Genomic DNA, 27,685 nt, shown 5'->3' with positions numbered 1-27,685 from the left:
ATAACACGTTACTGTAATATTACTTTTCCCAGGAACTGGTAGTGTAACTAATTACTTTACCAAAACAGTAATATTATTACTAGTTACTAAGACAAGTAACGCTGCCGGACTTTGTTGTTTATGTCTGCTCTTAGCCAAAAACTAAAGGAAGAATGGAGAATGAGGGAGAGAGGCGTTCTGTCCACAGTTGTAAGTAGCTACTGCCATTATTGTGTCACAGTCGAAGATGTCGTCTATTGTATTGAGCAGTCCTAGATCTGATTTATTGAAGCGTCTGCTGAAGCAGCAACGTGAAACTTACAGAAAGCTGGCAGTGAAAGTGTTTCCCATAATTAACTAGTAAGTTGGATAATTATCAATGCTGACTGCCACATATTGATTTTCAATATTTTTACTAGGCATATTTAAAATTATTTTTGATTAAAGGAACTGTATTGAGGAGCATAAATTCGAGCAGCACCTCCTCGCTCGCTCCCTCTTTCTCTCTATCATGAACATTTTACAAGGTCCTCAAAAGAAAGTCCAAAAACATCATTACATTACTAAAAACAGGCAGTCAATACTGAGTATGTCAGCAATAACTGCAACAAAACGTTTCTTGAAACTTCTGAACAGTCCTGCTCATTGACTTGGAGACTTTTACATTCTCAGCGTTTGGCAGCCTTTCCTTTTATAATTTAATCATGTTGTTGGACTTGCGACTGGCCCCAGATCTGAGCTAAATGTGCTCCTGCTGCCAAACCATCGAGGGAAGAAATGTTTTCAGAGCAAAGAACATAAGGTAATGACATATAGAGGATTATTAAAAGTACATACAGGTAAAATCTATTTGTTTCTGTTACAGCTCCACTTTTGGCCATGGTCACATTAAGTTTATAACAAACTGTCAGTTCATCAATGAATGCTCTCATCTTACTGTTTAAGCAGACATATCATTAGTAGACAGAAGAAATGAGCTTTAGCTGTTTTGTAGAACAGAGACATTCTTGAGTAGTGAGAAAGCTGGGGATAAAAACATATTTAATTTAAGCAGTTTGGTCGAAATCATCAATGTTGTCATTGTCACAATCAGGTGGATTATTCAACATTTTCTCAGGAAGGAGGCAGAACAGGACTGGGTCGGCGACAATATATTTACACTGAACAATATTATAAATGCAACACTGAGTTCAGCTTATGATGAACGGAGGCAAAAACACAGGGCTATTTCTCTGAAATATTGTTCACAAATCTGTGTTAGTGAGCACTTTTCCTTTGCCCAGATAATCCATCCACCTCACAGGTGTCGCATATCAAGATGCTGATCAGACAGCATGGGGATTGCACAGGTGTGCCTTATACTGGCCACAATAAAAGGCCGCTTGAAAAGCACTTGCTATTGGCTGATACAACCTCCGGACTGACGCTTTCCAGCTCTTTCCAAATAATCTTTCTCAGCTGTCAACACATGGCGTTAATCCAGCACAGTCACATGATAACAGGTGGGTGTATTCAGGGCAGGAGAAACAGCTAGCTCGGCTCTGGAAAGACTGTCACACTCATGTTTTGTGAGTGCATTTGTGTTCTCTAAGGTTTCTTCTGCTGGTATAAGATTTCCCACACTGTTCACACCCATACGGTTTCTTTCCAGTGTGAACATGTTGGTGAATTTTTAGTTGACCTGGTCGAGTGAAGGTTTTCCCACACTGCTCACACCTGTACGGTTTCTCTCCAGTGTGAACACGTTTGTGCATTTTTAGTTGAGCTGAATGAGCAAAAGTTTTTCCACACTGTTCACACCAGTGAGGTTTCTCTCCAGTGTGAACACGTTGGTGCTGCTTTAGGTTATCTGATCGAGTGAAGGTTTTCCCACACTGTTCACACCCGTACGGTTTCTCTCCAGTGTGAACACGTTTGTGGGATTTTAGGAGAGCTGAATGCGCAAAAGTTTTTCCACACAGTTCACACCAGTACGGTTTCTCTCCAGTGTGAATACGTTGGTGAACTTTTAGGTGAGCTGAATGAGCAAAAGTTTTTCCACACTGTTCACACCAGTGAGGTTTCTCTCCAGTGTGAATACGTTGGTGCTGTTCAAGGTTACTTGATTGCGCAAAAGTTTTTCCACACTGTTCACACCAATGAGGTTTCTCTCCAGTGTGAACCCGTTGGTGGATTTCTAGGTGAACTGAATTAGTGAAAGCTTTTCCACACTGTTCACACCAGTACGGTTTCTCTCCAGTGTGAACACGTTGGTGGATTTTTAGGGCACTTGATGTAATACAAGTTTTCCCACATTGGTCACACCAGTACGGTTTCTCTCCAGTGTGAACTCTCTGATGAATCTTCAAATATCCAGATGTTGTGAAGGATTTGTCACAGTGCTGACAGCGATGACGTTTGAGTCCATCTCCTCCTCTCTTTCTCTATATCAAAAGAAAGAAACAGTAAGTGAGATGTCATGGTGGAGTGAGCCATCTAAAAGCATGAATGACAGTATTTGAAACATTGATTTTAGTGATTACAGATCATAAACTTTGTTGGAAGAATATCTCAAATGGATATTATCTAAATCTATAGATGTTATTTACAAAAGAAGGGATCACTTATAATACATTTGTCATTATGTTGAGGTGTGGGGAAATGCATATAAAACAAATAGACCCTATAATTAAACTACAAAAAAAGACCTATTAGAATAATAAATAAAATATGTTTCTGTGAATCTACTAACCATTTATAGAAGTGTGCACATTGAAATTCGTAGACATTGTGTATTCAAAACCATTCGAAGTACTTTTTCGAGCTTCCTGTTTGTATTCAAAAACGTTTTAAATTAAGAAAAGGAAAGCATAACATAAGCGGATTGTGTATATTTGAAACATGTAAAGTGAAAACTAATAAATACAGATGTGTTTCAGTTTTGGGAGTTAAATTGTGGAATGGACTTAAAAAGCAAAATAATTAAAGCTTAAAGTTTAGATTTATTTAATTTTGTTTCCTTTCTTTCCTTCTTTTTGCTGGTATTCTGTATTTTAGTGCATAGGATAGGCAAATATAAGCCTTGGTCTTCAGCCTGTCCTTTTGCGGTTGTAAATGTTGCACGTTATTTTCAGTGAATGGATTGGTGTAACCATATGTAAGATTTCTGTAAAATGCATATTCACACAAATTGTCATTCTTTGTATTTTGTAAACAGAAATAAACCATTCATTCAGTAATGGTTTAACATTTGGGTCCAGACCCAAGTTATGAGGAAAATATTCAATGTGCGATGACATTGTTATATATTGAGATGATATATAACTTGTCATAAATAAACATTTGTTGAAGTGTGCATATTAGCTGCCCGGTTCTTTTTTAATTATAGGATTAGAACTGAATATTTTAAATACAGTTTCTAGAGCAGCAACATTAATGTTTACAACACCAAAGTCACTGTATAAACTAAGAAAGAAAAAGAAGTTCAGTCTGTACGAGACCTTCCCTCCTCTCTGCTGTTATTCAGTGCCTGCAGGTAACGTTACCAGGTAGAAGGAGGAGCGGCTGGTTTGTCTCAGCCAGCAACTGACTTTTTAAGACTACAGAGCAGTCTATGCTCCAGACAGACAGCTTTCTATTTAGCTTGTTTTTAACATTTGGCTAATTGCCAAGCTAACGTTAGCTGTGCTTGTATAAAACTGAGACTGAGGATAGAGATGATTAAATAAACCCTTTCTACAGGTTTGCCCTACATGCAGGTGTATTTATGCAGTATTGTCTTTGGTCTTCTTGGTGTGAGGTCTCAGGGTTGATGTTGTGTTAGCAAACACCTAGTGCAATAGTAACTCAGTGACTTCTAGGGAGTAGCCTACGCTGTTTTGTCCTCCCTATTTTTCCATGGCATCGATACCGGTGTTCATTCTGAAGAGTAAACCTTACTTAAACCACTTAATGGTTAGTTAGGCTGTGTGTTAATTCACTTACATTTATTCATTTAGCTGAAACTTTTATCCAAAGCCACTTACAGCTGCTGTACATGTCAGAGGTCACACATCTCTGGAGCAACAAGGGTCTTGCTCAGGGACACAGTGGTGTCTCACAGTGGATTCAAACCAGGGTCTCTCACACCAAAGGCATGTGTCTTATACACTGCGCCATCACAAGATCTAATTCACTTGAAAGACATTTAATAAGTTTAATTAGGGCACATGTGTCAAACTCAAGGCCCGTCATTTTATGTGGCCCACGAAAGCTTAAAAGATTCATGATTGTCCTAAAATACAAGTTTATGCTGCTTTAAAGTGTTCATGAACACAATGGCCACAATGCATGGCAATTTTGTGACCTGTAAATTGATAGCATCCCGCCACTAGATTGCGGTCTTTCCACACACGCGTTTTTTTAACGACAAGTGGAGATGAGAAATGTATACAAACGATCCCAAAATGTCCAATAAAAAATGATGCAGAAGGAAGCCATTTCATGGGAAAGTCAACACGTTTGTGTTTCAAGGAGATAAAGCGATAGCTGCCGGTCGTGTGTTAAGGAAGAGTTTATGCAGTAAAGTATGTTTATACAGTCTTACAGTTCCAACTGGCCCTTTGAGGGTAACCATAATGCTTATGTGGCCGGTGGTGAAAATGAGTTTGACACCCCTGGGTTACTTGGTAACAAATGATTGTGACTAGTCAACTAATCGAATAAACCATTAACAGATTGGTCGACTACCGTAATATTTTGCGAGGGGACAGCGCTTTCCACCACCAGTAGGCGTCTCATGCACAATAATGGCGCAGCTGCATAATAGCGTCACAACTTGTTGATTATTATATCATGCCAGTCAGAGTTACCTTTACAGTTGCAGATTTTAACCTTCACACCTCAGTGGGGGTGTGACGAGATCTTGCGCCGCAACATTAAACTGTGACAAGAATTCTTGTCAGGTAAAAAGCTCAGATTATGATTCTGTGGGAGAGATTCTGAATGCGCACAAAAGCTTTGACCTTAAGCAGACAATCTGCTGAAGCACAGGAGCTATTAAAGTCCAGGAGTTTAAAACTGAATTAAAAATAAGCAATATCATAATGGTGAGACGGTGCTACAGTCATTTAAAGAGGTTACCCAGGGCGTTAAAAAGTGACGCCAAAGGGCCTTGACCAAGCGTCAATATGTTCAGAGTTGGAAGACAGAATGTGATGACTGCTGAAATTTTCATCAGAATAAGGAAACAATCTGTGTTAGTGAGCACTTCTCCTTTGCCAAGATAATCCATCCACCTCACAGGTGCGGCATCTCAACATGCTGAGCAGACACCAACAGTCGTATCTAGAATGATTCTGAGGTCATATTAACAGGGTTTTAGGGTTGATGCCCAAAACATGTTGTGTCCTCACTAAAATCACTGTGGAGCAACAGAACCAACCAAATGACTTTCTCCAGATCTAAAGCTTGGAGTTCCTCCAGCAGGCTGATCTTTGGCTGTTGGTTATTTATTATCTGCTCCAGCTTTTCCAACTATTTGTTCAGAGATATGGTGAAAATAATAATGTGAAATGTAAAATTTTCTTGCCTGAAACACTGAATACTATTGAATACTACAAATATAATTTGTATTTACTGGCTTAAAATAATCCACATAATGTTGTCAGTGAAAACCAAATGTCAGAGGGCCTTTCTGAAACTAGACCCTCGCCACTTGACACAGAGTGAACTCTGGTCGTAGTCACCCTCACAGCCAAATCGAGCTCCGCAACCCACGTAGGGTTTAAATACAGCAGACAGCTTTCGGACGAACTCTCCCCCCAGCGTAAACGGGATCTGACGTTACCGCTGCACTCGCTGCTATAATATGTGTATTAAATAAACAACCGTTGTGTTAAGATTCAGGGCTGATGTTGAGGGAAAGTTTGTTTTTTGCAATAACGAAACTGAAAGCATTTGTCATTCATTTTGTGTTCGTGTCAAATATTTCTTTAAGAACGTGACTTACGTCATAGATATTTACGAAAAACAAATATTATATTCTTATACTCTTATTATGAAAAGATTGCTATTCATTGTAAAGAAAAGCCTATATTACATTCCCAAATACAACATTTCTAAATAAATCAAACATTGAGGCATTATATAGTCTAACAGTAACAGTTAAAATGTATAAAGACTTAACTGTTTTTCTTTAATGCCTTTGTTGCTTGTTACATGATCCCCCTGTGTATCTAGAGGCGCTTTTCGACCAACAGTACCCGGGACTTTTAAGTCCCCAGATCTCTTTTCAAGGAACTAAAAGGTTCGTTCAGCCCTGTGTTGTGTGTGTTTCCACCACGGTCTAAAGACCTACGAAGGCAAATGAACCAGCTGTCGTAGGCTGTAGGCCTGCACGCGGTACACAGCGATGCACAGGAATCATTATTTGTAACCACTATCCACGAGCAACATTTATAAAAAACCATCAGATTTGACTGGAATATAATGAAAAACTACAGGCTGTGTTTGACCATTAAAGCAGTTTCTTGTGTGGGAGTATAATGAAGAGACAGGCGATGAAGTTTGTTACACATTTAATCCCAAACTGTTCTTAAAAATAACTGCAGCACAAAAATAAAATGGCGACAGTTTGGAAGGTTAAAACATTTCCAGCAACAAGAGCTGCAGATCAGCTGCAGCATCACGTCGAGCTTTATTACCTGCTGTGATCAGCTGGTTTTGAAGAAGAGGAGACCGACACCTTCAACAAGCCAGCATAGGGGCTCACTCAGCATTTGAGGGTTTAACAAGCCACCAGCCCTCATTAGTTGCAGATGGCGCTCGATGTGGCGGACCCTCTGCATGAACGCGCAAGTGGAGTGGAAGTAGCCAGGGAGTAGGGCTGAACGATTAAAGGCATGTGCGATGTAATAAAACGAGATTTTCTAATAGCAAAGGCTGCGATTACACTCTGGTCACATGACACCTGAGACTAAAGCAGTCTGACCAAGTTGATGCTTCGTCTGCACGTTACGCTGCACACCTTGCCTTCTTGTTGTACAACGGCCCCGACAAATGCACAACAGACACGTGTAGTAAGGTAAGCGTATTGTAGCGATCGCCGCCAGCGTCACACACACAGCCACCAGGAGGAGGAGGAACCCGGTGTCGTCGGGGAATTACTAAGCTTGTCTATTAAAACGGAGTATTTTCTGTTTGCTTACTGGGACACAAAAAGATGGACTCCTAGGAGGTTTGAACTGGGATAAGGACATTAATTGGTGGTTGAACTGTGTGTTTTGTATCACTGGGGCCAGCCAAGCAATCTATCCACCATACTACAAATTGACTCCGCAACCATCACTCCAACCAAGGTGGTGAGAAACTTGGGTGTCATGACTGATGACCAGCTGTCCTTTTCAGACCATGTTGCTGCTGTCGCTCGGTCGTGCCGCTTTTCTCTATACAACATAAGGAAAATCAGGCCCTACCTCACTCAGTACGCCACCCAGCTTCTGGTACAGGCCATGGTTATCTCTCGCATCGACTATTGCAATGCCCTCCTAGCAGGTCTTCCAGCTTGTACGGTGAAACCCTTACAAATGGTTCAGAACGCAGCAGCACGTCTGGTTTTTGATCAGCCCAAAAGGACTCATGTCACTCCATTACTCAGTGACCTCCACTGGCTCCCCGGGGCCTCCAGAATCAAATTCAAGTCACTAATGCTGCATACAGAGTGACCACTGGGTCACACTTTGTTTTCTTCTAACATCAGACATTTGTTGGCAGGTAGCCAAAGCCTAAACTAAATCATTTCATGAAATGTATTATAATTGCTATATTCTCCATTTATTTGCTGTAATAAATTAAATAAATATGTAGATATTGCCTAGATGGCTAGGCTAGCATATACCCACACACAGGAAAATATAATAAAAGCAATCAGACATACTACATGTATCCATACATATAGTAATCATTACTCCAAATCTTTTAATCCTGCCACCATCAGCAATTCAGACAGTAGCCACTTTAAATAGGATCCTAATCAACAGCGTGTTGATATGCAAGCCAAGCTACAGCGCAAAATCACACTCTGACTGAACCAATCTACAGTGCAGTAACTTCTTTGGACCTGCAACTTATCTAATAGAGAGAGGAATTACATACGCTATTACTTTATCACACATTTACACGAGCAGCTGGGGAGCATTTAAGTCACAGCGGCGTTGTGTCTAAAAGCTAAAGCGTTATGCCTGCTGCACTGCCGCGACACAACGAGGTAAACAAAGCTGGGACTAAAAGGGCACTTTTAAGTGAATGTTCATCATTTGTTTACATGATGCTTTTAAAGGAATCATGTAGTCTGTGTTGCAGCACTGAATTACAGTTACGCTATCTGAACTTTTTGCTAGGCTAGCTAGCTACAGTAATGTTAACATTAATTAACCAGAGTCAGCAGCTCCTGGTCATTGAGAGAAGCTACCTGTGGTACCAGTGCCAAATCTGACCCCCAACATTACCATTACAGTAACTTTTGTTCAACAGACGAGAAATGGAAGAACACAGTGTGTTTTACTTATTTGTTATTTGTTAACATCTTTGATAATTTACTGGTTGGTGACATAAGTGTGGTTCTAATACAGTAACAAAGAAACAAGTGCAAGTTACGCATAGCCTGGGGGCTAAGCCCCCCTGTCCTTCAATCCTAGTGACGGCCCTGACAGACAGTGAACGCTAACATCAGAAGAGGAAAACTAAACTCCAGACTGACTCTGATCTCTACAAAGAGTCTCCACAGATACTATTTAGAGCTGAAACCTGCACGACGATCATTCAGAGAACAATAATGCAGGCAGACTGTTTGTCACTGAGAGAAACTCACCAACACACGAGCAAATATAATGACTCTGCTTCATTTTCACCATCATTGTTTGTTCTGCGCGCTCCCGACACAACACGGGCCGCACCGCGCATGCGCCGCGCGGGAAAACCCACAGAACAAAGAAAAGAGAAACGCCATCTTGAAGATGAAAACAGGAACCACGGAGACACTTTGGAAATCAAACCACGTCAACACAAACCCTGGAGCGGGTTTTCAGGCTCTGATCTCTAACAACAGAATGAACGGATGATACACGGACCCTCGAGACTCTTCCTCGTGTCTTTAGTCTCGTGATGAAGTCATGAACACTGACCTGAACATCGGCGCTATCAGAGCACGAGGCTGCTGTTTGGCTCCTGCGGTCCGGGTTCTGGTTCTCCATCGTCCTGCAGGTCTCCGCTGTGACTGGTGGACCGTGTTGTCCTGGACTGAGTCTGGATTCTGGTCTCGGAGCTCTTCAGGCTGAGATACAGGAGCGCTGCGGGATCCCGCGGAGTGTTCTCGCGATGTCACGGTGTCTCGCCCCGCCCCTTAGTTACTGTCGCTAAGGCCGTTTAGAAACACGGCTCCTTGATTTCAGGCAGAAGATGAAGTTTAGTTAGTTGGTTTCCTGAAACCAGCTGATCATATTTGATGTGTATGAGGGAGTGTGCTTCACACAGAGCAGAGTTTTAATGAAGCGCTTGTTATTATCACATCAGAGGCTCATGAAAATATCCTGCTGAAGCTTTTTGTACAACAAAGACAGAAATAACTTCATGTGTTACATTTAATGTTGAATTTACAGGAAGGCAGAATCATTAAGAATTAAAAACTGGCTGCCTCTGCAACTGCAAAGGAAGTGGTTTGGTTGGCTACATGTCCATAATAAAAGAGACCGGCAACAATAGTGTCTAGACAGCAAGCTGATATTTTAAAGTGATCTTATCAAAACCTTCATGGAGACTTAAAAAGGAAAATAATTTTATTAAACAGAAATAGGTAAAGATAATCAACCAGCAAAGCAAATACCATGCCCTAGAAATAACCTGATGCACAGCAGATGAAATACATATTTAAATATATAGTAGATAGAGAAGACTAATTGTACTTTTTCTTGAGTAAAGATTTTGAGTACTCTAACGAATAAGCTTGTAGCTCAGATCACAGTTAGCACCTTTCAATAACACTTCCTAAACACACAGCATGAAGCTGGACAGACAAATGTCTCCACACAACAAGCTGATGTCAGCGAGGAAGTGTTGTAGAAAGACAGGTGTGTCATGTGATGTTTGTTCTTCAACACTGTTAGGCCCGGTCTAGGGGCCCAGACATGAACACAACGTAGACTATTGTAAAATAAGGAATCATGAATTTAACAATTGGAGGAGAGAGATGGACAGTAAAAGTGTAAATTCTAATATTAATATTCCTCCAGAAGTGTAAAAGGGAATAACAGCAGCAGCAGAGGCTCTGAACGTCTTCATGATGATTCAGCAAATGAAAATGATTCCATGTGTGTGGAATCCAAATCAGAAATGAATCCTAAATACTCTCTCAGTCTGTCTGCTTCCTCTTCTTCAGCCAAAAGACTTCTCTCTTCTTCCTCTTGTTGTTCCCTCTTCATCTCGGCTCCTTCAGGAGAGCTGAGCTCCACATATCTGTTGTTTTCATTCTGTTATTTCAGTCATTCAGAGCTGAAGAGCGAGGAGAAAAGGAGGAAATATTCTAACCATTGTTCCAAAGCATCAGTGTGGAGATCTGTGGTGAGAGCTGATTAGTGCTACAAGCAGATGAAAAATAATAAACCCGTCCAGCAAAATGTAACACGCTAAAAAACACACTGCCAGTCGAAGAAGAAATATTTGGTTTTAGCTGAAAGTTAAAAAGCATCGACCTCTCAATTCAACATTCATTTAAAAACCTTACAAACGACAGTTGGTTGCAGAGCAGCAACCATGAAATGAACAGTTGTTAGTTTAAAACAAGGTTCGTTGTTGTTGTTGTTCACAAACTGTGTGTTAATTATAGTTTTTTTTTTTCCTTCATCAGATCTCTGCCTGCACTCACACTTGATTCTTGGGTCTCTGTAAATAATATCACAAAGAGTACGGTCTAGCACTGCTCTGTATGAAAAGGGTAATGAGATAACTGGATTGGAGCTACATAAATAGAATTGAATTACTTTTTTTATCTTAACCCTTTGTTTTCTAACCTAAGAAGAAGATGTTTGTTTTTTTCCGACACATTTTTTAACAACACTAGGCCTCCATAATTACAACAACAACAACATTTTTTTTTTTGTCTGTGTTTTGATAAATTTGGACTAAATCAGATTTTGGCTAAAATGGACAACAATGACAGACTGAGGCGAATGCAGAAGTAACTTATACGGCCAGCAGGGGGTGACTCCTCTGATTGCAGAAAAAAGTCTGGTTTCATATAAAATAATCGTAAAATGAGGCCATTCTTACCTCTTTGATTACCTCAGCAAACACTTTCCTGATGGGTTTATGGTGTCAGTTGCTAGTTTCAGTCTTCAACACAAAATTATGTTCATTTAGTAAACTATTGCCGAACTTAGAGGTGAATAGACAGAAAGCAAGGGATGATTCAAGGCGGGCTACCTCGCGACCTGTCAATTAGGCTAGAATGACTCGTACCCACGGCACCGTGTAAACTTAACCAGCAGCATTGAAAAAGCTTAGGAGTGTTACAGCCCAGCTCGTTGTGGAGAGAGGTAACATAAAATATAGGATAACTGAACTCAGATGGAAATGACAACATTTAACGGTTTATTTCTCTTTTTTTTTTTAAAGTGTTGCTGTTAAAAAAAAAACACAGCGTCCCTTGGTTATCCCTTTAATATTGGCTGTGTCAGGTCAGAAAGGGCTTAGACCAGAGCATAAGCACACATTTTTGTCACCACTTAAGAACAACTGTGGTCTGGGGGCGTCCTACCTGACTTGTGAGCCATGCAAACAATTTTCCATTTCTGCACAGTCAGCCTGACATTGCAGTGCTCTCATTACCACCTCTCCTTTAAAACAGTCTGTCTCTGTAATACGCCTGAATGGAAACTTTTTACAAAAAAAATCTACTGCTGATTTGAATGGACCTCTGCGCACTAACTGTGTCCTTATACAGTGTGTTAAGACTGATCCAGGCTGTACAGCTCTGGATGTGCTCACACTGACTAAGGCTGCCAGAACTTCACCTGGGTCTGTGGTGAGTGTTTTCTATTTGGTTCCGGTTTCACATGCAACATGCAGTCTGTGCACTCGGTCAAACGGTCTAAAGGGGATAATTACAGCGGAGCAATAACTAGGCCTAATGCACAGGAGAGTAGAGACTTAAAAGATGTTATGAGTTCCCATCAAATTATGATGTTTGTCTCTTAATATTACGTCTTTTTTTTTCGACATGTCAGAGAACACAGATGTGGGAGAGAATCTGAATGTGCAGAAAACCTGCTAAAACACTGGATCCAGGAACTTTAATTAAAATTACCTTATTTGAGGTGAAAAGGTGCCACATGCACATCCCCATGCAAAAGACACAAAAGAGGAGGGAAGACTGAATCCTGCTTGGATGTGTGCTGACTCAGCGGGGATTTTATTAAATTATAAAAGTTGATCTACAGGAGAAATATAGGTTATTTAAAAGCAATAGCTACAGAATGTCTGAAAGCCATTTTTTATATTTTGAATTGTCACCTGCTGCCTAAATATTGTGTTCCCCTTTACATAATTGAAGACATTTCTACCATAAATTGAGGCAGAAAGGCAGAAATTCAATTTCACTAGAATGCAGGAAATGAAGTCCTCAATGCTTAAGATTTTCTGGGGGAGAACCACCTGGCTCTTCATTTGAGTCATCTCCACCATTGAAACTAAACCAATGCTCTTGCATTTCAAGAAATCTACCACATACTGCAAGAAAACAGTCTCTGGTTTGACTCACAGTTTAAGGAGGGGCATATATACTCTAAGCTTGGTCTCCCAATTTAGGCTATGATGTTGAGGTTGACAAATATGCCGATCACACAGTTCATTATTGACCATGATTATGGACTTGCCTTTTCATCTATACATGCTAAAATTGTGAGTTTGGGTGATAAAACAAGCCTTTTGGAGAGGGCAGCAATGGCCCCAACCCCTGAGGTAGACTTTTTAGGCTTGGGCATGGGGGAGGGGATTTAAAATCTCGCCTAGGGCGCCAACATTACCATGGCCGGCCCTGCCCTAGGATATTTTATGCAGCATAAGAAGTTAGCTTGAAATGCACAGTGTTTAAACGTGTTGGAGTTGAGGAGCTCCGCAAGTGGCTGTGGGGGAAGCCTGCGCCAACCAACGGGAGGAACTGGCGAGGCCGCCCAGCCGCCCACTCACAGAGCCCTCTGCTCCCGCCGTCACACAGACCGTTGCAGCAACAACAGCAGAGGAAGCTTTTCATACCGCTTATCTGTCTAAATCAAGAGACAGCTGTTTGTGGGTCACATTGAACATTATGTCGCGGCAGTTGCTATGATGAACAGCTACACTGAGGGTAGCCATGGTAGCGACCTGTCAATCACAAGGTAGTCCTGCCCAAAAACATTCGCTGCATTATCATCCATTTACCCCTACATAGAACCATCATTTACTAAATGAACATCATGCTGTGTTGAAGAAGACTTGAAACTAGCGACTGAAACCAGAAACTCATCAGGAAAGTGTTTACTGAGGGAATAAATCAAGTAGCAACATTATTTCTAATGGTACCGGACTTCTTTCTGCAACCAGCGGACTTGCCCCCTGCTGGCTGTCAGACAGAATGCAGGTTTCAGTGCCATCTGCACGGTTTCACTTTCAGACCCAGAGGCTGCCGCATGATTAAGATTAGAGAATTAACATTTGACAACCACTCGTCACGTCACTACAACTCTGGATTGGACAACGGTACATGAGTTTCTACTGTTTTTGTTTTAAATACTAATGTTTTTGCACTGGCCTGCTCGTTGCTAGTTAAACTGTCCCGACGTTGGCCCCGGGCAAGGGGCCACCGTTATTGTCGAGCCCTGTGCTACGTACATCCTTAAGCTATGAGTAGAGGAAAAGTACGCTAGTTGCTAGGCTAATTTAAAATGCCATGGGGCGTAGCTCAGAGCAATGTTCACAACGAAGCAGTGTGACTGCGCTGGTGGGCTTTAAGATATTCACTCCGAGTGAAAGTTTTCCCACAGTGTTCACACCAGTAAGGTTTATCTCCAGTGTGAACACGTCGATGAACTTGTAGGTTACCCGACTGAGTGAAAGTTTTCCCACACAGTTCACACCAGAACGGTTTCTCTCCCGTGTGAACACGTCTGTGCACTGTGAGATCACTTGGGGTAGTAAAGGTTTTCCCACACTGTTCACACCCGTGAGGTTTCACACCAGTGTGAAAACGTAGGTGTCCTTTAAGGTTACTAACATGAGCAAAGGTTTTCCCACATTCTTCACACCAGTATGGCTTCTCCCCGGTGTGAATGCGTCTGTGATTATGTAGGTTACCCAATGAAGTGAAAGCTTTTCCACACTGTTCACACCAGTTCGGTCTCTCTCCAGTGTGACCACGTCTGTGAATTTGTAGGTTACTTGACTGAGAGAAAGTTTTCCCACACTGGTCACAGCTGTACGGTTTCTCTCCAGTGTGAACACGTTGGTGCTTTCTTAGGTCACCTGCTCTATTGAAAGATTTCCCACACTGGTCACACCAGTACGGTTTCTCTCCAGCGTGAACTCTCTGATGAATCTTTAAATTTCCAGATGTTGTGAAGGATTTGTCACAGTGCTGACAGCGGTGAGGTTTGAGTCCATCTCCTCCTCTCCGTTTCTATAACAGAAGACAGACATACAGAGAGAAAGACGGTGAGCGAGAGGTCTAGACTAGGGCTGCACGATTTGGAGAAAAAGTCATATTGCGATTATTGGTGACATTTTGATACGTGTATTTTCTAACTTGAACAAAGTTAAACAAAAATACCCCATGATAAAATGAGGAAAAGGAGGAACTACCCTGCCCGGAGGAAGTCACAAGTCCCCGGCTAAGGGTCGCTGCGACTGTTGTATGTGCAAACAAACAGCAGTTCTGAGCATTCGGCCTTCTTGAAGACCCTCAAGGATGCTCATAAGTCTATGTGGTACGCCAAGCTGTGTACAATATAGGGCTGGGGAGGGATTCATCGACATAATCGATTGCGTAAATACGTCGACTGGCATTACGTGCGTCGGAGTGTCGCTGCATCAGTTGTTAGCAGGGATTCCCCCTCACACAAGTTGCAGCTACAAGACCGCGCCTTCGAGTCTGTGAGTCAAATATTGATTTACTGATTATTGATCAGGACAGTCCCTAATGAGTGGCAAACTGTGGTGGTGGTTCCCCTGCTCAAAAAGGGGAGAGTGTGTGCCAATTACAGGGGTATCACATTCGTCATCCTCCCTGGTAAAGTCTACTGTAAAGTGCTGGAGAGGAGGGTTCGACTGAGGAACAATGCGGATTCCGTCCTGGTCGTGGAACAACAGACCAGCTCTTCACTCTCACAAGGATCCTAGAGGGATGCCCATCCAGTCTACATGTGTTTTGTGGATCTGGAGAAGGCACATGACCGGGTCTCCCGTGGGATATTGTGTGGGTCCCTGTTAGAGGCTAACCAACCCTGTGTGTCCAAAGCCAGAGCTGTGTACAGATTATTGGCACTAAGTCAGACTTGTTCCAAGTGGGGGTTGGCCTGCGCCAGGGCTGCACTTTGTCACCAATCTTGTGATATTCACGGACAGGATATCGAGGCGTAGTCAGGGTGGGGAGGGGTTGCGGTTTGTTGCGGCTGGGAATTTATGCTTTTTGCATATGATGTGGTCCTGATGGCATCATCGCACCGTGACCTTGTGTTAAGAGTCTGGTATGAGGATTAGCACCTCTAAATCTGAGGGCATGATTCTCAGCAGAAAACCGATGTAGTGCTCACTTCACGTAGGGAATGAGTCATAACAAAAATCAACCTGGCTGATTATCGTGGCCAATATTCAGCCTTTTTTCCAAAAATCTGCATCGGTCATTTTAAAACCACTCTGTGGGCTCGAGCAATGTCGCGCCCACAGTACTAGCTGATTGGTTGCAAGTCATGAGTCATAGCCTATCTACACTGACTATTGTGCCGAAGCAGCCAATAGAGAGCGAAGTGAGCAGACATCATTGTAGCTTACATAACTATAACTACGCCCGTAACTGTAAGCAAGTGCAGCACTGACTGGTGGTCACCTGGCTGATGTACTGCGATAAGCATGTCGACTCATTTCTGTTTCCGGTGCTTGTATGTTGGTACCGTGTTCTGCTGCTCTCGCTAAATAACAGTTACATTTGTTAGATTACAGCAGCCAACTGTCCGCTAAACACTTATTCTTTACAGTAATTTTGCCTAAGCACTCACAGTTCTTTCCATCTTTTAGTGACTGCTGTTCAATCTTATAGTTGTTCTAAAGTTTTGGTAGCTGACGCTACAGTACTTTAGCTTAGCCGTTAGCGACTTTAGCTTAGCAGCTAGCGATGGCTTATCCCTCTCTCTCTCCTGCTCGGTGTGTCAGATGTTCAGTTACTCCTCTGCCTCCTTTAGCGGTAATGGTACGTGTAATAAGTGTAGTTTATTTATAGACATGGAGGCGAGGCTCAGTGATTTCGAAGTCCGGCTCCGCACCTTGGTAGATCAGTCTTTAGCTACTGTAGCTAGCCAGTCCCCGGTTGTCGGTGCGTAACGGCCTGAGTTAGCCTCTGGTAGCCGTCCCCCGGCGTCTCCTGTGTAGCCAGGAAGGGGGGGGGGGGGGGCTGGGTGACTGTCCGAAGGAGGAATAGTCATAAGCATTCGAAGTCCACGGGGCATCATCAACCTGTTCACGTTTCTAACAGATTTTCCCCACTCAGCGACACACCCGCTGAGAAACCAACTCTGATCATTGGCAGCTCCATTTTGAGAAACGTGAAGTTAGCGAAGCCAGCGGCCATAGTTAAGTGCATCCCTGGGGCCAGAGCGGACGACACTGAGTCTTATTTGAAACTGCTGGCTAAGGATAAACGTAAATACAGTAAGACTGTTATTCACGTCTGCGGTAATGACTCCCGGTTACGCCAATCGGAGGTCACTAAGATTAATGTTGAGTCGGTGTGTACATATGCAAAAACAATGTCGGACACCGTAGTTTTCTAAGGACCCCTGCCAAATCTGACCAGTGATGACATGTATAGTCGTCATTCCGCCGCTGGTTGTCAAGGTGGTGTCCAGCAAACGATGTGGGCTTTGTAGATCATTGGCAGACTTTCTGGGGAAGACCTGGTCTGATCCGGACAGACGGCATCCATCCCACTTGGGAAGGAGCAGCTCTCATTTCTAGAAATCTGGCCAAGTTTGTTAGTGGACCAAATCCATGACAACCCAGAGTTGAGACCAGGAGGCAGAGTCGCAGTCTAACACACTTCTCTGCTCCTCCATTTCAGGAGTTACCCACCCAAAACCCTACGCAGAGTCGCAGTCTAACACACTTCTCTGCTCCTCCATTTCAGGAGTTACTTAGTGAAAATCCTATAGTGACGGTGTCTGCCCCCCGACCATGGAAATTATTTAAAAAGGTAAACAGAAGAGGAGCTGTGCATAAAAACCTCATAAAAATTAAAACCACAAGAGCAATAGTGCAAACGAATAGGAGAGTTAAATATGGACTCTTAAACATCAGATCTCTCTCTTCTAAAGGTGTACTAGTAAATGAACTAATATCAGATTATGATATTGATTTATTTGGTCTTACTGAAACCTGGCTGGGTGATGGAGAATATGTTAGCCTAAATGAATCCACCAATCCTAGTCATATTAATACTCACATTCCTCGAGGCACAGGCCGAAGAGGTGGAGTGGCAGCTATCTTCGACGCTACCCTACTAATCAGCTCTAAACCTAAACTAAATTATAACTCATTTGAAAGTCTTGTTCTTAGTCTTTCGCACCCAAGTTGGAAATCACTGCAACTAATTCTTTTTGTTATAGTGTACCGAGCACCTGGCCCGTATTCTGATTTCTTATCTGAATTTGCAGAGTTTTTGTCAACTTTAGTCCTTAAACGGACAAAGTTATTATTGTAGGGGATTTTAATATTCATGTGGATGTTGAGAATGACAGCTTCAGTACTGCGTTTATCTCTCTGTTAGATTCCATCGGCTTCTCTCAGAGTGTTCATGAACCGACTCACTGTTTTAACCACACCCTCGACCTTGTTTTGGTGTATGGTATTGAAATTGAACATTTAGTGGTTTTCCCACAGAATCCCTCTTTGTCCGACCACTGTTTGATAACTTGAGTTTGTATTGCTGAACTACACGCCATTGGGCAAAAATTTCTATACAAGATGTCTGTCTGATAGTGCTGTAGCTAAATTTAAGGATGCGATTCCATCAGCTCCAAATTCATTATCAAGTCACAAAGTAACGGAGGACTCCTATGCTAGTTTCAGTCCCTCCCAAATCGATCATCTTGTTGATAGTGCTGCAGGCTCGCTGCGAATGACACTCGACTCTGTAGCCCCTCTAAAAAAGAAAATACTAAAACAAAGACGGTTAGCTCCATGGTATAATACTGAAACTCGCAAATTAAAGCAAATATCGCGTAAACTTGAGAGGAATTGGCAAGATAGTCTTAAAACTTGTAGAAAGGCCCTCCGTAATGCCAGAGCAGCGTACTACTCGTCATTAATAGAGGAAAATAGGAACAACCCCAGGTTTCTTTTCAGCACTCTAGCCAGGCTGACAGAGAGTCACAGCTCTATTGAGCCAAGTATTCCCATAGCTCTCAGTAGTTACGACTTCATGAGCTTCTTTAATGATAAAATTCTAGCTATTAGAGACAAAATTCACCAAGACCTGCCCTCAACTGGCACCAACTTATCTCTTAACTCAGGAACCTTAGAAACAGCTGTAGAACCAGATACATGTTTAGACTGTTTTGCTTCCCTCAATATTTACCAACTAACTTCAATAATTTCTTCATCTAAACCATCAACCTGCCTCTTAGACCCCATCCCGACTAGGTTGCTTAAAGATGTTTTACCCTTAGTCAGCACTTCTATACTAGATATGATCAATCTATCTGTATCAACAGGCTATGTACCACAGTACTTTAAAGTAGCTGTAATTAAACCTCTTCTGAAAAAGCCCAAACTTGATCCGGATGTTTTAGCCAACTATAGACCTATATCTAACCTTCCATTTCTCTCTAAGGTTCTGGAGAAAGCAGTTGCTAAACAGCTGTGTGACTTTCTACAGAGCAATAGTTTATTTGAGGATTTTCAGTCAGGATTTAGAGCTCATCATAGCACAGAGACAGCACTGGTGAAAATGACTAATGACCTCCTTATTGCATCAGACAAAGGACTTGTCTCTGTACTGGTTTTATTAGATCTTAGTGCTGCATTTGATACCATTGACCATCAGATCCTATTGCAGAGACTGGAACATTTCATTGGCTTTAAAGGAACCGCTCTAAGCTGGTTTAAGTCCTATTTATCAGATCAATTTCAGTTTGTACATGTTTACGATGAGTCCTCCATGCATGCCAATGTTAGTCATGGAGTTCCTCAAGGATCTGTCCTCGGACCAATCCTCTTCACTTTATTTATGCTTCCTTTAGGCAATATTATCAGGAAATATTCCATAAGCTTTCATTGTTATGCAGATGATACTCAGTTATATCTATTGATCAAACCAGATGAAACTCATCAGTTAGCTAAACTTCAAATGTGCCTTCAGGATGTTAAAACCTGGATGTCCTGTAATTTTCTAATGTTAAACTCAGATAAAACTGAAGTTATTGTTCTGGGACCTAAGCACCTCCGTGACGCATTATCTAAAGATATAGTTTCCCTGGATGGCATCGCCCTGGCCTCCAGCACCACTGTGAGGAATCTTGGAGTTATCTTTGATCAGGACATGTCGTTTAAGTCTCACATTAAGCAAATTTCAAGGACCGCCTTTTTTCACCTACGTAATATTGCGAAAATCAGGAACATCCTGTCTAAAAATGATGCCGAAAAACTAGTCCATGCATTTGTTACTTCTAGGCTGGATTACTGCAATTCCTTATTATCAGGCTGCTCGAAAAAGTCCGTTAAGACTCTTCAGCTGATCCAGAATGCTGCAGCACATGTTCTGACAGGAACCAGGAAAAGAGAACCATCCCTTAGTTATGCTCCTAGAGGCCTAGACTGCCGGGGGATGCACTGAGCTCCACTCTCCTCTACTTTCTCTCCCTCTGTATGCAACCTCATCCCATTATTGCATGTTACTAACTCAACTTCTCCCCTTTCTGGTAGTCTTGTGCTTTCTCGTCCCTCTCCTCTCTCCTCCTGTCACTTCCTGCAGGTTTTCTGGCTCTGGAGCTGTGGAGTCTGGATCTTTGGCTGCGGGTCACCTGCTGCCCCCGTGTTCCTGCTCGACACCCTCTGCTGCAACAACTATTGTTATTAGTCCTATTGTTATTATAATCATTAACATTACGATTGTTATCATTAACACTACTATAAATATCTGTACCATTTTTCATTTAGTCTATAGCAAAATCACCTTTACTGTCTGTACCTCTGTGTGTATATTGTGTAGGCTGCCTCCCTCCCCTCTCTCTCTCCTTACATCCCTCTCTTTCTCCCTCTCTCTCTCTCTTTCACCCCAACCGGTGGAGGCAGATGGCCGCCCACCCTGAGCCATTGTTCTGCTCGAGGTTTCTGCCTCTTAAAGGAAGTTTTTCCTTGCCTCTGTCTCCTAGTGCTGCTCTTGGTGGGAACTGTTGGGCTTCTGTAAATAACATCATAGAGTACGGTCTAGACCTGCTCTTTTATGAAAAGCGCTGTGAGATAACTGTTGTTGTGATTTGGCGCTATATAAATAAAATTGAATTGAACCCGTCATTGGTCTCACTGTTTACTAGTAATGGGAGGAGGACCGAGTTTAAATGAGTGTATTAGTATAATGTTATAACATTAAATAAAAAGCTATTCGGCTAATAGTATACGGTTAGTATAACGTTAATATAGGAATATATATATATATATATATATATATACACATATATACATACATATACACACACACACACACAGGTTATAATTGCATATTTTAGTGTACTATTTTACCACTGGTTGAATATTAAACATTGTGGCTCTGTATTGGTTTTGTTAACTTGTTAATGCTAAGTAATAACTTGTCAATAATGATATCGTCCAACATTGGAAAGTTTGCTGTAACAGGTCAAACTTGTTTTAATGTTCCGCCCCATCCAGGCTGTGATTAGCCAGTTGACTAAAAGTGACAAACAAGCACATCGGCTTTATGAAAATTAGAACATTTTGAACAACAAAAGGCACCAATACAGTTAATGTTAAATGACTAGCGAGCCAAATCCAAACCTTCTTAATCTTCTCCCCGTTTTCTTCTGTCTGATTCAGCTGCCGACGACGCCTCTCTGTCACAGAGCGGCTGGTCTTTTGACGAATTCTGCATGCCTGCAGAGAAAACTGCACGCACCTCACGGGTGGTAATGCCCAGTTATGCTGAGAAAAAAAAGGTGGATACAAATCTCACCAGGTAGCCTACATCATCTGTTCTGCAGAATTCTGCATCCAGGACCTTTTCAGACACTTGGCTGTGCACACTGATGAGAAGTGGTTATCACCACATATTTTGCTGAATCTCAATGAATGCTGCTTCTGCTAAGTGTAGTAAAATATTAACAACTCTAAAAGGTTCATAAAATATAAACTTTGAATCACCCCACGAAGGATATTATAGCGTTTAAAAGGAGTCTGTGGGGGTGTATGCGATTCTCAGCAGGCAGGCAAAATTCTGCATCAACACCGCCGGCATTTCTCTCTGTGCTCTGGTTGCGAGTCCGACTACGTTTTGAACGATAAGCAGCAGGGTGGGGGGTTATAGTCATTTTTCTGGTTCGCTCATAGGCCTTTCTGTTTTTAGGAGCACATGTGAGATCCCAGTGTGGGCGTGGTTACTGAGCATGGAGCTGAGATGGAGGTTTGACATGTAAACAAAACATTTTAAATCTCGGTTTTCTTCTGCTCGCTCTGCGTTATTATGAGGACTGATGGTGAAGACCATGAAGTGTGAAGTGTGGCAACTGTGTGACAGCCGCAAAATAAAACAGTGATCTTTTGTGTCTTTTCTGTCTCCCTGCATGTGTCAGCTGCTGCTGTGTTACTTAGACCATGTCATATTTCTGTAGTGTTACAGTTTGCTCTTCGTTTGTAAAATATGACGCTCTGCTGACATTGGACTTGTCCATGTCTGTGATTGGTCGCCTGCTGCAAACCCCGCCTCTTTTATGTGAACGCGCTCCCAGCTGGATTGGGAAACCATGGGTTGATGTACCGAGTTGATAACCAGCTTCGTGGTACCGCTTATCCCGATCACGATTGATCAAACTGATGCCGAAATAACTACAGCATGATGCAGATTTGTTAAACATATGAATTCATGCTTTGTCAGGTCGGTCAGCAGGACAACAACTTCTAAAATGTTTGTTTTCTGAAGCGAGTTCATTTAGATTACATTTATTTATTTAGCTTTTATCCACAGCGACTTACAATTGCTGTATATGTCAGATCTCGAATGCCTCTGGAGCAACGAGGGGTTAAGTGTCACAGCCCCGAACGCTCGCTTTACTTTTAGTCTGAAAGCACCTTTACAGTTGAAATGTGTGTGACAGGCTTCGTCACGCCTATGATTCCCCTACATTTAACTTAATTTTGATGTCAACATTATCCACATCAAACCATGATGGTGTATCAGCTGGGGGCGTCATGTCCGACCCTTCAAACGCCCATAGTTGCCTATAAATGGTCAGTGAAACGCCCCTCATTAATATTAATCCATCCTGACTGCAGGAAGAAAAGGAGGCAAACTCTGACAGAGAAGCTACAAAACGATATTTAACTCAGCGTGACACCGACGTTCCTTTTGGTGAAGCTGAAGCGGTTTGGTGGGTAACACTTTCACGCAACGACTGTGCACCTGTGCAGGAAAGGGGGACCCCCGGAGCTCCGCCCCTTTATAACCGATCTGCAGGAAGCGGCATCCCTCACTGGCTTGGGGGGGCCACACAGACGGGACGACCCAGGTACTAATTTGGATTCCCCCGTTTGAAAAGAGAGGAAACCAAATGACTTCCACTTGCGTTTAAACATTTACACAAACAGTCCGCTCACTGAACGAGGCCGCTGATGAGTTAAAGAAACATCCACACGCTTGTGTTGAACAGTGGTGGGGACAGAGACACGGCTCAGAGCCTACAGGACGTGACAAATCCAGAATATTGGGGTCATGAGAACAAGACTAGAAGATATTTTAGTGCTATTCAAAGAAATATTCATGGATGAAAATTAAGGGGTCACCAATCATAATCGGCCGATAATGGCTTTAACTAGTTTGAACGGTGGTCGCTAAAAAGGCCGATAAGAAAAGCCGATCAGATGATGCAATATATACTCGCCAGACAATTTTTAAAAAATGGTTTCACTACGTGGTCTGAGCGGTTTTCAAAGCTAGCTAGCACCAAAGTCCTTTTCAGACAGGAAGCACTGATGCTCCCAGTTAATTATTTCCAATGAGAGTTGAGCAGCAACAAGCGGGAGCGATCACGTGAAACTGTCGCAGCTGTGCTCATCTCACTCACACGCCGCCGGCTACCAGAGTTTAGATGTCTTGACACTCAGAGAGACTGATCCTTCAGTCTGAATTTCCTGATGCAAAGAGCGGCGCCGCTCAATCCGCTGACTCTTTTCTAATTTTTCGTTACAAAACAGAGACCTTTTGCTACGTTTTCGCCTCCCATCCAGATTAAAACGGTGAATCAGAAGATGTTTGTTTGCTGACTTTATAAAACGCCTGTTTTACTTTCTTCTTTCGCCAAATCGTCTGCAACTGCGGAGTAGACCATCTGCTTCATGTTTACATCGGTTAACAGGAGAATATGGAATTAACATTGTACTATTATTTATTTAAATGTCCCTTATTCTCAAATCTCATTGATGACCGTTATGACTCCCCCCCCCCCCTAAAGCCCACAGAACCTGCCTGAGCTTTCCAGAACAAAAGCTACTTCAGAGTTTATCATGGACTCAGGATGTCTGTGCTCTTTTATCTCCTAAATATTTTGGCTGCAGCCTTTTTTGTTGCAGTTTGATTGAGGTTGAAGTAAATTTATAAAGATGCCGTTCGTTCTGTTTTTGTAGTTTAGTCCACAGGAAAGCTCATAGCACTGCATTAACATTTCTTGTTGCTATTTTTCAGAACATTTTTAACAAATGCTTTCAAAAAGTGCTGGGGCCATTATGTCCCTGGCGTCTCCAGTGTAAATGACACCTGTGCAGGTGGGGAGAATAAACTGATTTTCTAATGTTTAGTTACTCACCATCTAACTCAGCCAGTCAGGAGCTGCATTGAGCCGTAGATGTTACGTGAATCTGGTCCCTGGAGCACAGGTTTCATCAGCTCTAATTTTCAATGCACATTTAAGAGTGCAAGCTGCACATCTTCACTGTTTACCCTATGCATTCAGGAGCACTACTAAAATGACAGATGCTGTTATAAGAGCAGCGTAACTCTGAATCAGGAGGTGCGCAGCGAGTGTGTGACTGTCCGAGCGGCAGGAAGTGACGCTGAACGCGAGCGGAGGAAAATATTCTGCCAGTAAATGTCCGGTGTCTGTTACAGCGTGTCGGCTTCTCAAGACCAAGAAAAGTCTGTTGTTTCCCACCTGCTGGAAAAGTGAAGCCGGTTAGCGCTAAGTTAGCCAACATCTCCCCTTCAGACTGAGCAGCTTCTACAGCAGCTACAGAGCTGCTCTGTAACTTAACTTTAGCTGGAAGCTGGATTTTATTACTGCCTACTTGTCCAATGTTGAGAACATCAGGTACAAACTGAGAGTAAACTGGTGCAGCCTGCAGCTCCGTCCTGTACAGACTGCTTCAATTCTTTTTCAGTTTTCAGTTGGAAAAGAAAGGACGGAGGTGACTGGAGGAGCTGAGGTCAGTAAAGCTAATTAGTGATGCAAACTCGTCCTTTTAAGCTGATGAGGAGACGTTTCTGTTTGGATGTTAATGTGCAAATAAAATGCACCTCAGAAGGAAGGAGGTTTCTCACGCTGCCTATTTTTATATTAATGTCTACAGATAAATGTCAGAAGCTGTAAAATGAAGACACAAACATGAACAGTCGTATCTAGAATGATTCTGATCACATTAACAGGGTTTTAGGGGTGATGCCCAAAACATGCTGTGCCCTCACTGTAAAATCACTGTGGAGCAACAGAACCAACCAAATGACTTTCTCCAGATCTAAAGCTTGTAGTTCCTCCAGCAGGCTGATCTTTGGCTGTTGGTTATTTATTATCTTTTCCAACTATTTGTTCAGAGATATGGTGAAAATAACGGCCCAATATGATGTGAAATTACATATTTTTCATTGGAAAACATAAATCGTACACTTTTTGCGGTTATGTATGGTTACGTTTTGGAATGTTTGCTAAAAGACTGCAATTTGAGAAATACAAATACACAGCGTATGACGTCTAAGCTTCAAGAAACGACACAGGATTGCCACAGAACTTTATCCCTTTCAACTACCGAAGTAAGTCAGCATGCCAGCAAGATGTCCACCCAAAAATCTCTCTCCATAACAGAAGGCATGGATGTTGACCTCAGAGGAATGGAGAAGAATTGATGATACTCATTCCTATGTAACTAATGTTAACGAAGAAAACCCGACATTAATTCAAGTCCAAGGAAACAACATCAACATCCTCTGTGGAAAAATTAATGAGAGAGCAGACCAGCTCGAGAATATGGTCAAGAAAAACTCTGCAGAGATCGTGAGTATGTCTGAGGCTCTTAACTCAATCCACGAAGATGTCATGAAGCATGAAAAAGAAAGCAACAAGTTAAGGACAGAAAATGCAGAACTAAAACAAAAGACGGCGGGTCTGAAAGAAAGAATTAACGAACAAGAACAATACAGACGACGGTTTAGTCAACTTTAAGATTTTGCATCGTATTTACCCGCCAAAGAAGTGTTGCAAAGATTTAAACTTAACATTGATTATAACTGTGATTTTTGCAGTTTAGAAAGAGAAACTATATTTCATCCTTTTTACCACCGTGAACATACAAATGTATTTTGGAAAGATTTGGAACATTTTATTAACAGAAAGTATACTGATTATTGTATTTAATGGCATGTTATATTTTGTACTATATGGTCCAGAAAATATTAAACTATACTGTGCAACTCCAAATTCCATATCCACAAATAAAAATGGACTGGATCCAAACCCTGCTACCTCAATATAACTCTTAAAAAATAAAAACCAATAAAGTGTCTTAATATTATAGAAGAACTGAGTTAATTTGAGCTTCTGGCAATGTAAAATGTAACTGATTGTCTGTATATTTAGCATTTTTGTTACTGTATTGGACTTTGTATTAATGAAGTAAAAAAAAAAAAAAGGAGCCAGGCAGAGCGGGCGATCGAAAATCTGCAGGCCGGCTGAGAGCTGCTAACCTTGGGCTAGAGGAGCAGGGAGCAGCGGTCCAGCGTTTGGACGAATAAACACCTGTAGGATTCTGGATTCTGTTCTGACAGCTACGCCGTTTGCTCGCGGGAGGAGCTCGGAGTTAACTGCTTTTATTAAATTAGCTTTTTTTACTTTAGTTTTTGGGATTACAACGTTGATTTATCTTCACTCGAGCTTCTCAGCAGCTAGTTTCCGTGCACATCCGGTTCCAGTGTTGTTAGCGTCGTTTGGCACTACTTCATATTTACATAAAAACCGGACCAAACTGGACATTGCTGGGAGAAAAGAAAGCGAGGAGGTTGAACTACTTGGTGAGTTCAGAAAACATGTGTCTGTAACTTTATTCCAGCTGTCGTTGTACTTTACAGTGACCAAGTTAGCATAGCACAGCCCTGATCGAACCAAACTCCATTCAGAAAACAAACATTTTAGAAGTTGATGTCCTGCTGTCCTGCTGACAGACCTGACAAAGCTTGAATTCATATGTTTAACAAATCTGCATCATGTTGTCGTTATTTCGGCATCAGTTTGATCCGTTTATTGCTATTTAATCACAGCAAACTGTTTGAGTTCATACAGCTGTAGTAATGGTGAGTTGGGTAAATATTCGGGTTATTGCGTTGTGTGATGCGATGTCCAGCGATAAAAAACCCCGCAAGGAAAGCGTTGCGTGGATTAAATTCGCGTTTGGTCTGAATATGGCACAGCCCCACCTATAATATTTGTCACCAGCCGCCACTGGAGTCAGCGATGATTTGCAGCCTCCACTTATTGAACGAATGGTTCTTTAAAGTCATTTCTACCAGTTAAAATGACCGGGTGAGACCTAATCTGTTGAACACAACGCCCATGAATCAAATCACGTCAATTCTCATTTCAACTGTCACGCGCAAAAACGAAAGAAACAGCTTTAACATGCAGCGCGCGCTCCCGCGGACGGCGATCAGTTTTCGTGGGACGCTCAACTTTCAGCGCGACACCGGAGCTGAACGCGGCCATTCTAGCTCGGTCCTACACCGGGTCCGGTTCAGTCCAGAATCCCGTGAACTCACCCCGGTGCTGACCTCCTGGCTGCTCCGGTCCGGGTCCAGCTCGCTTTTAACAGACACTTTCTGTCCGGAGCTGCTCGACGCTGCTGCCGCCGCCATCTTGTCCACCACGAGTTTACTAGATGTGCGTTACTGCCACCTGCTGGACCGGAGCGTTGAAGGGGAGATTCTGCAGAAAACAAAACCAGGTTCTTGTAGAAAACAAAATAATGACCC

At 42.3% G+C, this 27,685-nt stretch overlaps 1 protein-coding gene across 1 annotated transcript; it reads right to left on the bottom strand.

Annotated features, from left to right (window-relative positions):
* Window positions 1-375: 375 nt before the first annotated feature.
* LOC119912026 (zinc finger protein 420-like) lies at window positions 376-27,685 on the bottom strand. The gene is made up of 3 exons (XM_038730999.1): window positions 27,473-27,685; window positions 13,944-14,641; window positions 376-2,400 (listed from the first exon to the last, which is right to left on the bottom strand). Exons 1-3 carry the CDS (start codon window positions 27,566-27,568, stop codon window positions 1,539-1,541), a joined length of 1,656 nt encoding a protein of 551 aa, XP_038586927.1. The 5' UTR covers window positions 27,569-27,685; the 3' UTR covers window positions 376-1,538.

Source organism: Micropterus salmoides, unplaced genomic scaffold, assembly GCF_014851395.1.
Source record: "Micropterus salmoides isolate LMB-PRFRI ecotype aquatic unplaced genomic scaffold, ASM1485139v1 Ms_hic_scaffold_2, whole genome shotgun sequence".
NCBI lineage: Eukaryota > Metazoa > Chordata > Actinopteri > Centrarchiformes > Centrarchidae > Micropterus > Micropterus salmoides.
The sequence above is the reverse complement of the archived record's forward strand: the minus strand, read 5'-3'. Positions and strand labels throughout refer to the sequence as shown.

Coding starts and splice junctions, on each gene's coding strand:
- LOC119912026 (XM_038730999.1), bottom strand. CDS start 27,568: ATGGCGGCGGCAGCAGCGTCGAGCAGCTCCGGACAGAAAGTGTCTGTT. Junction 14,642..27,472: donor GCCAGGAGGTCAGCACCGGG/GTGAGTTCACGG, acceptor CTTCTGTTATAG/AAACGGAGAGGAGGAGATGG. Junction 2,401..13,943: donor CGCAGTCACACTGCTTCGTT/GTGAACATTGCT, acceptor TTTGATATAGAG/AAAGAGAGGAGGAGATGGAC.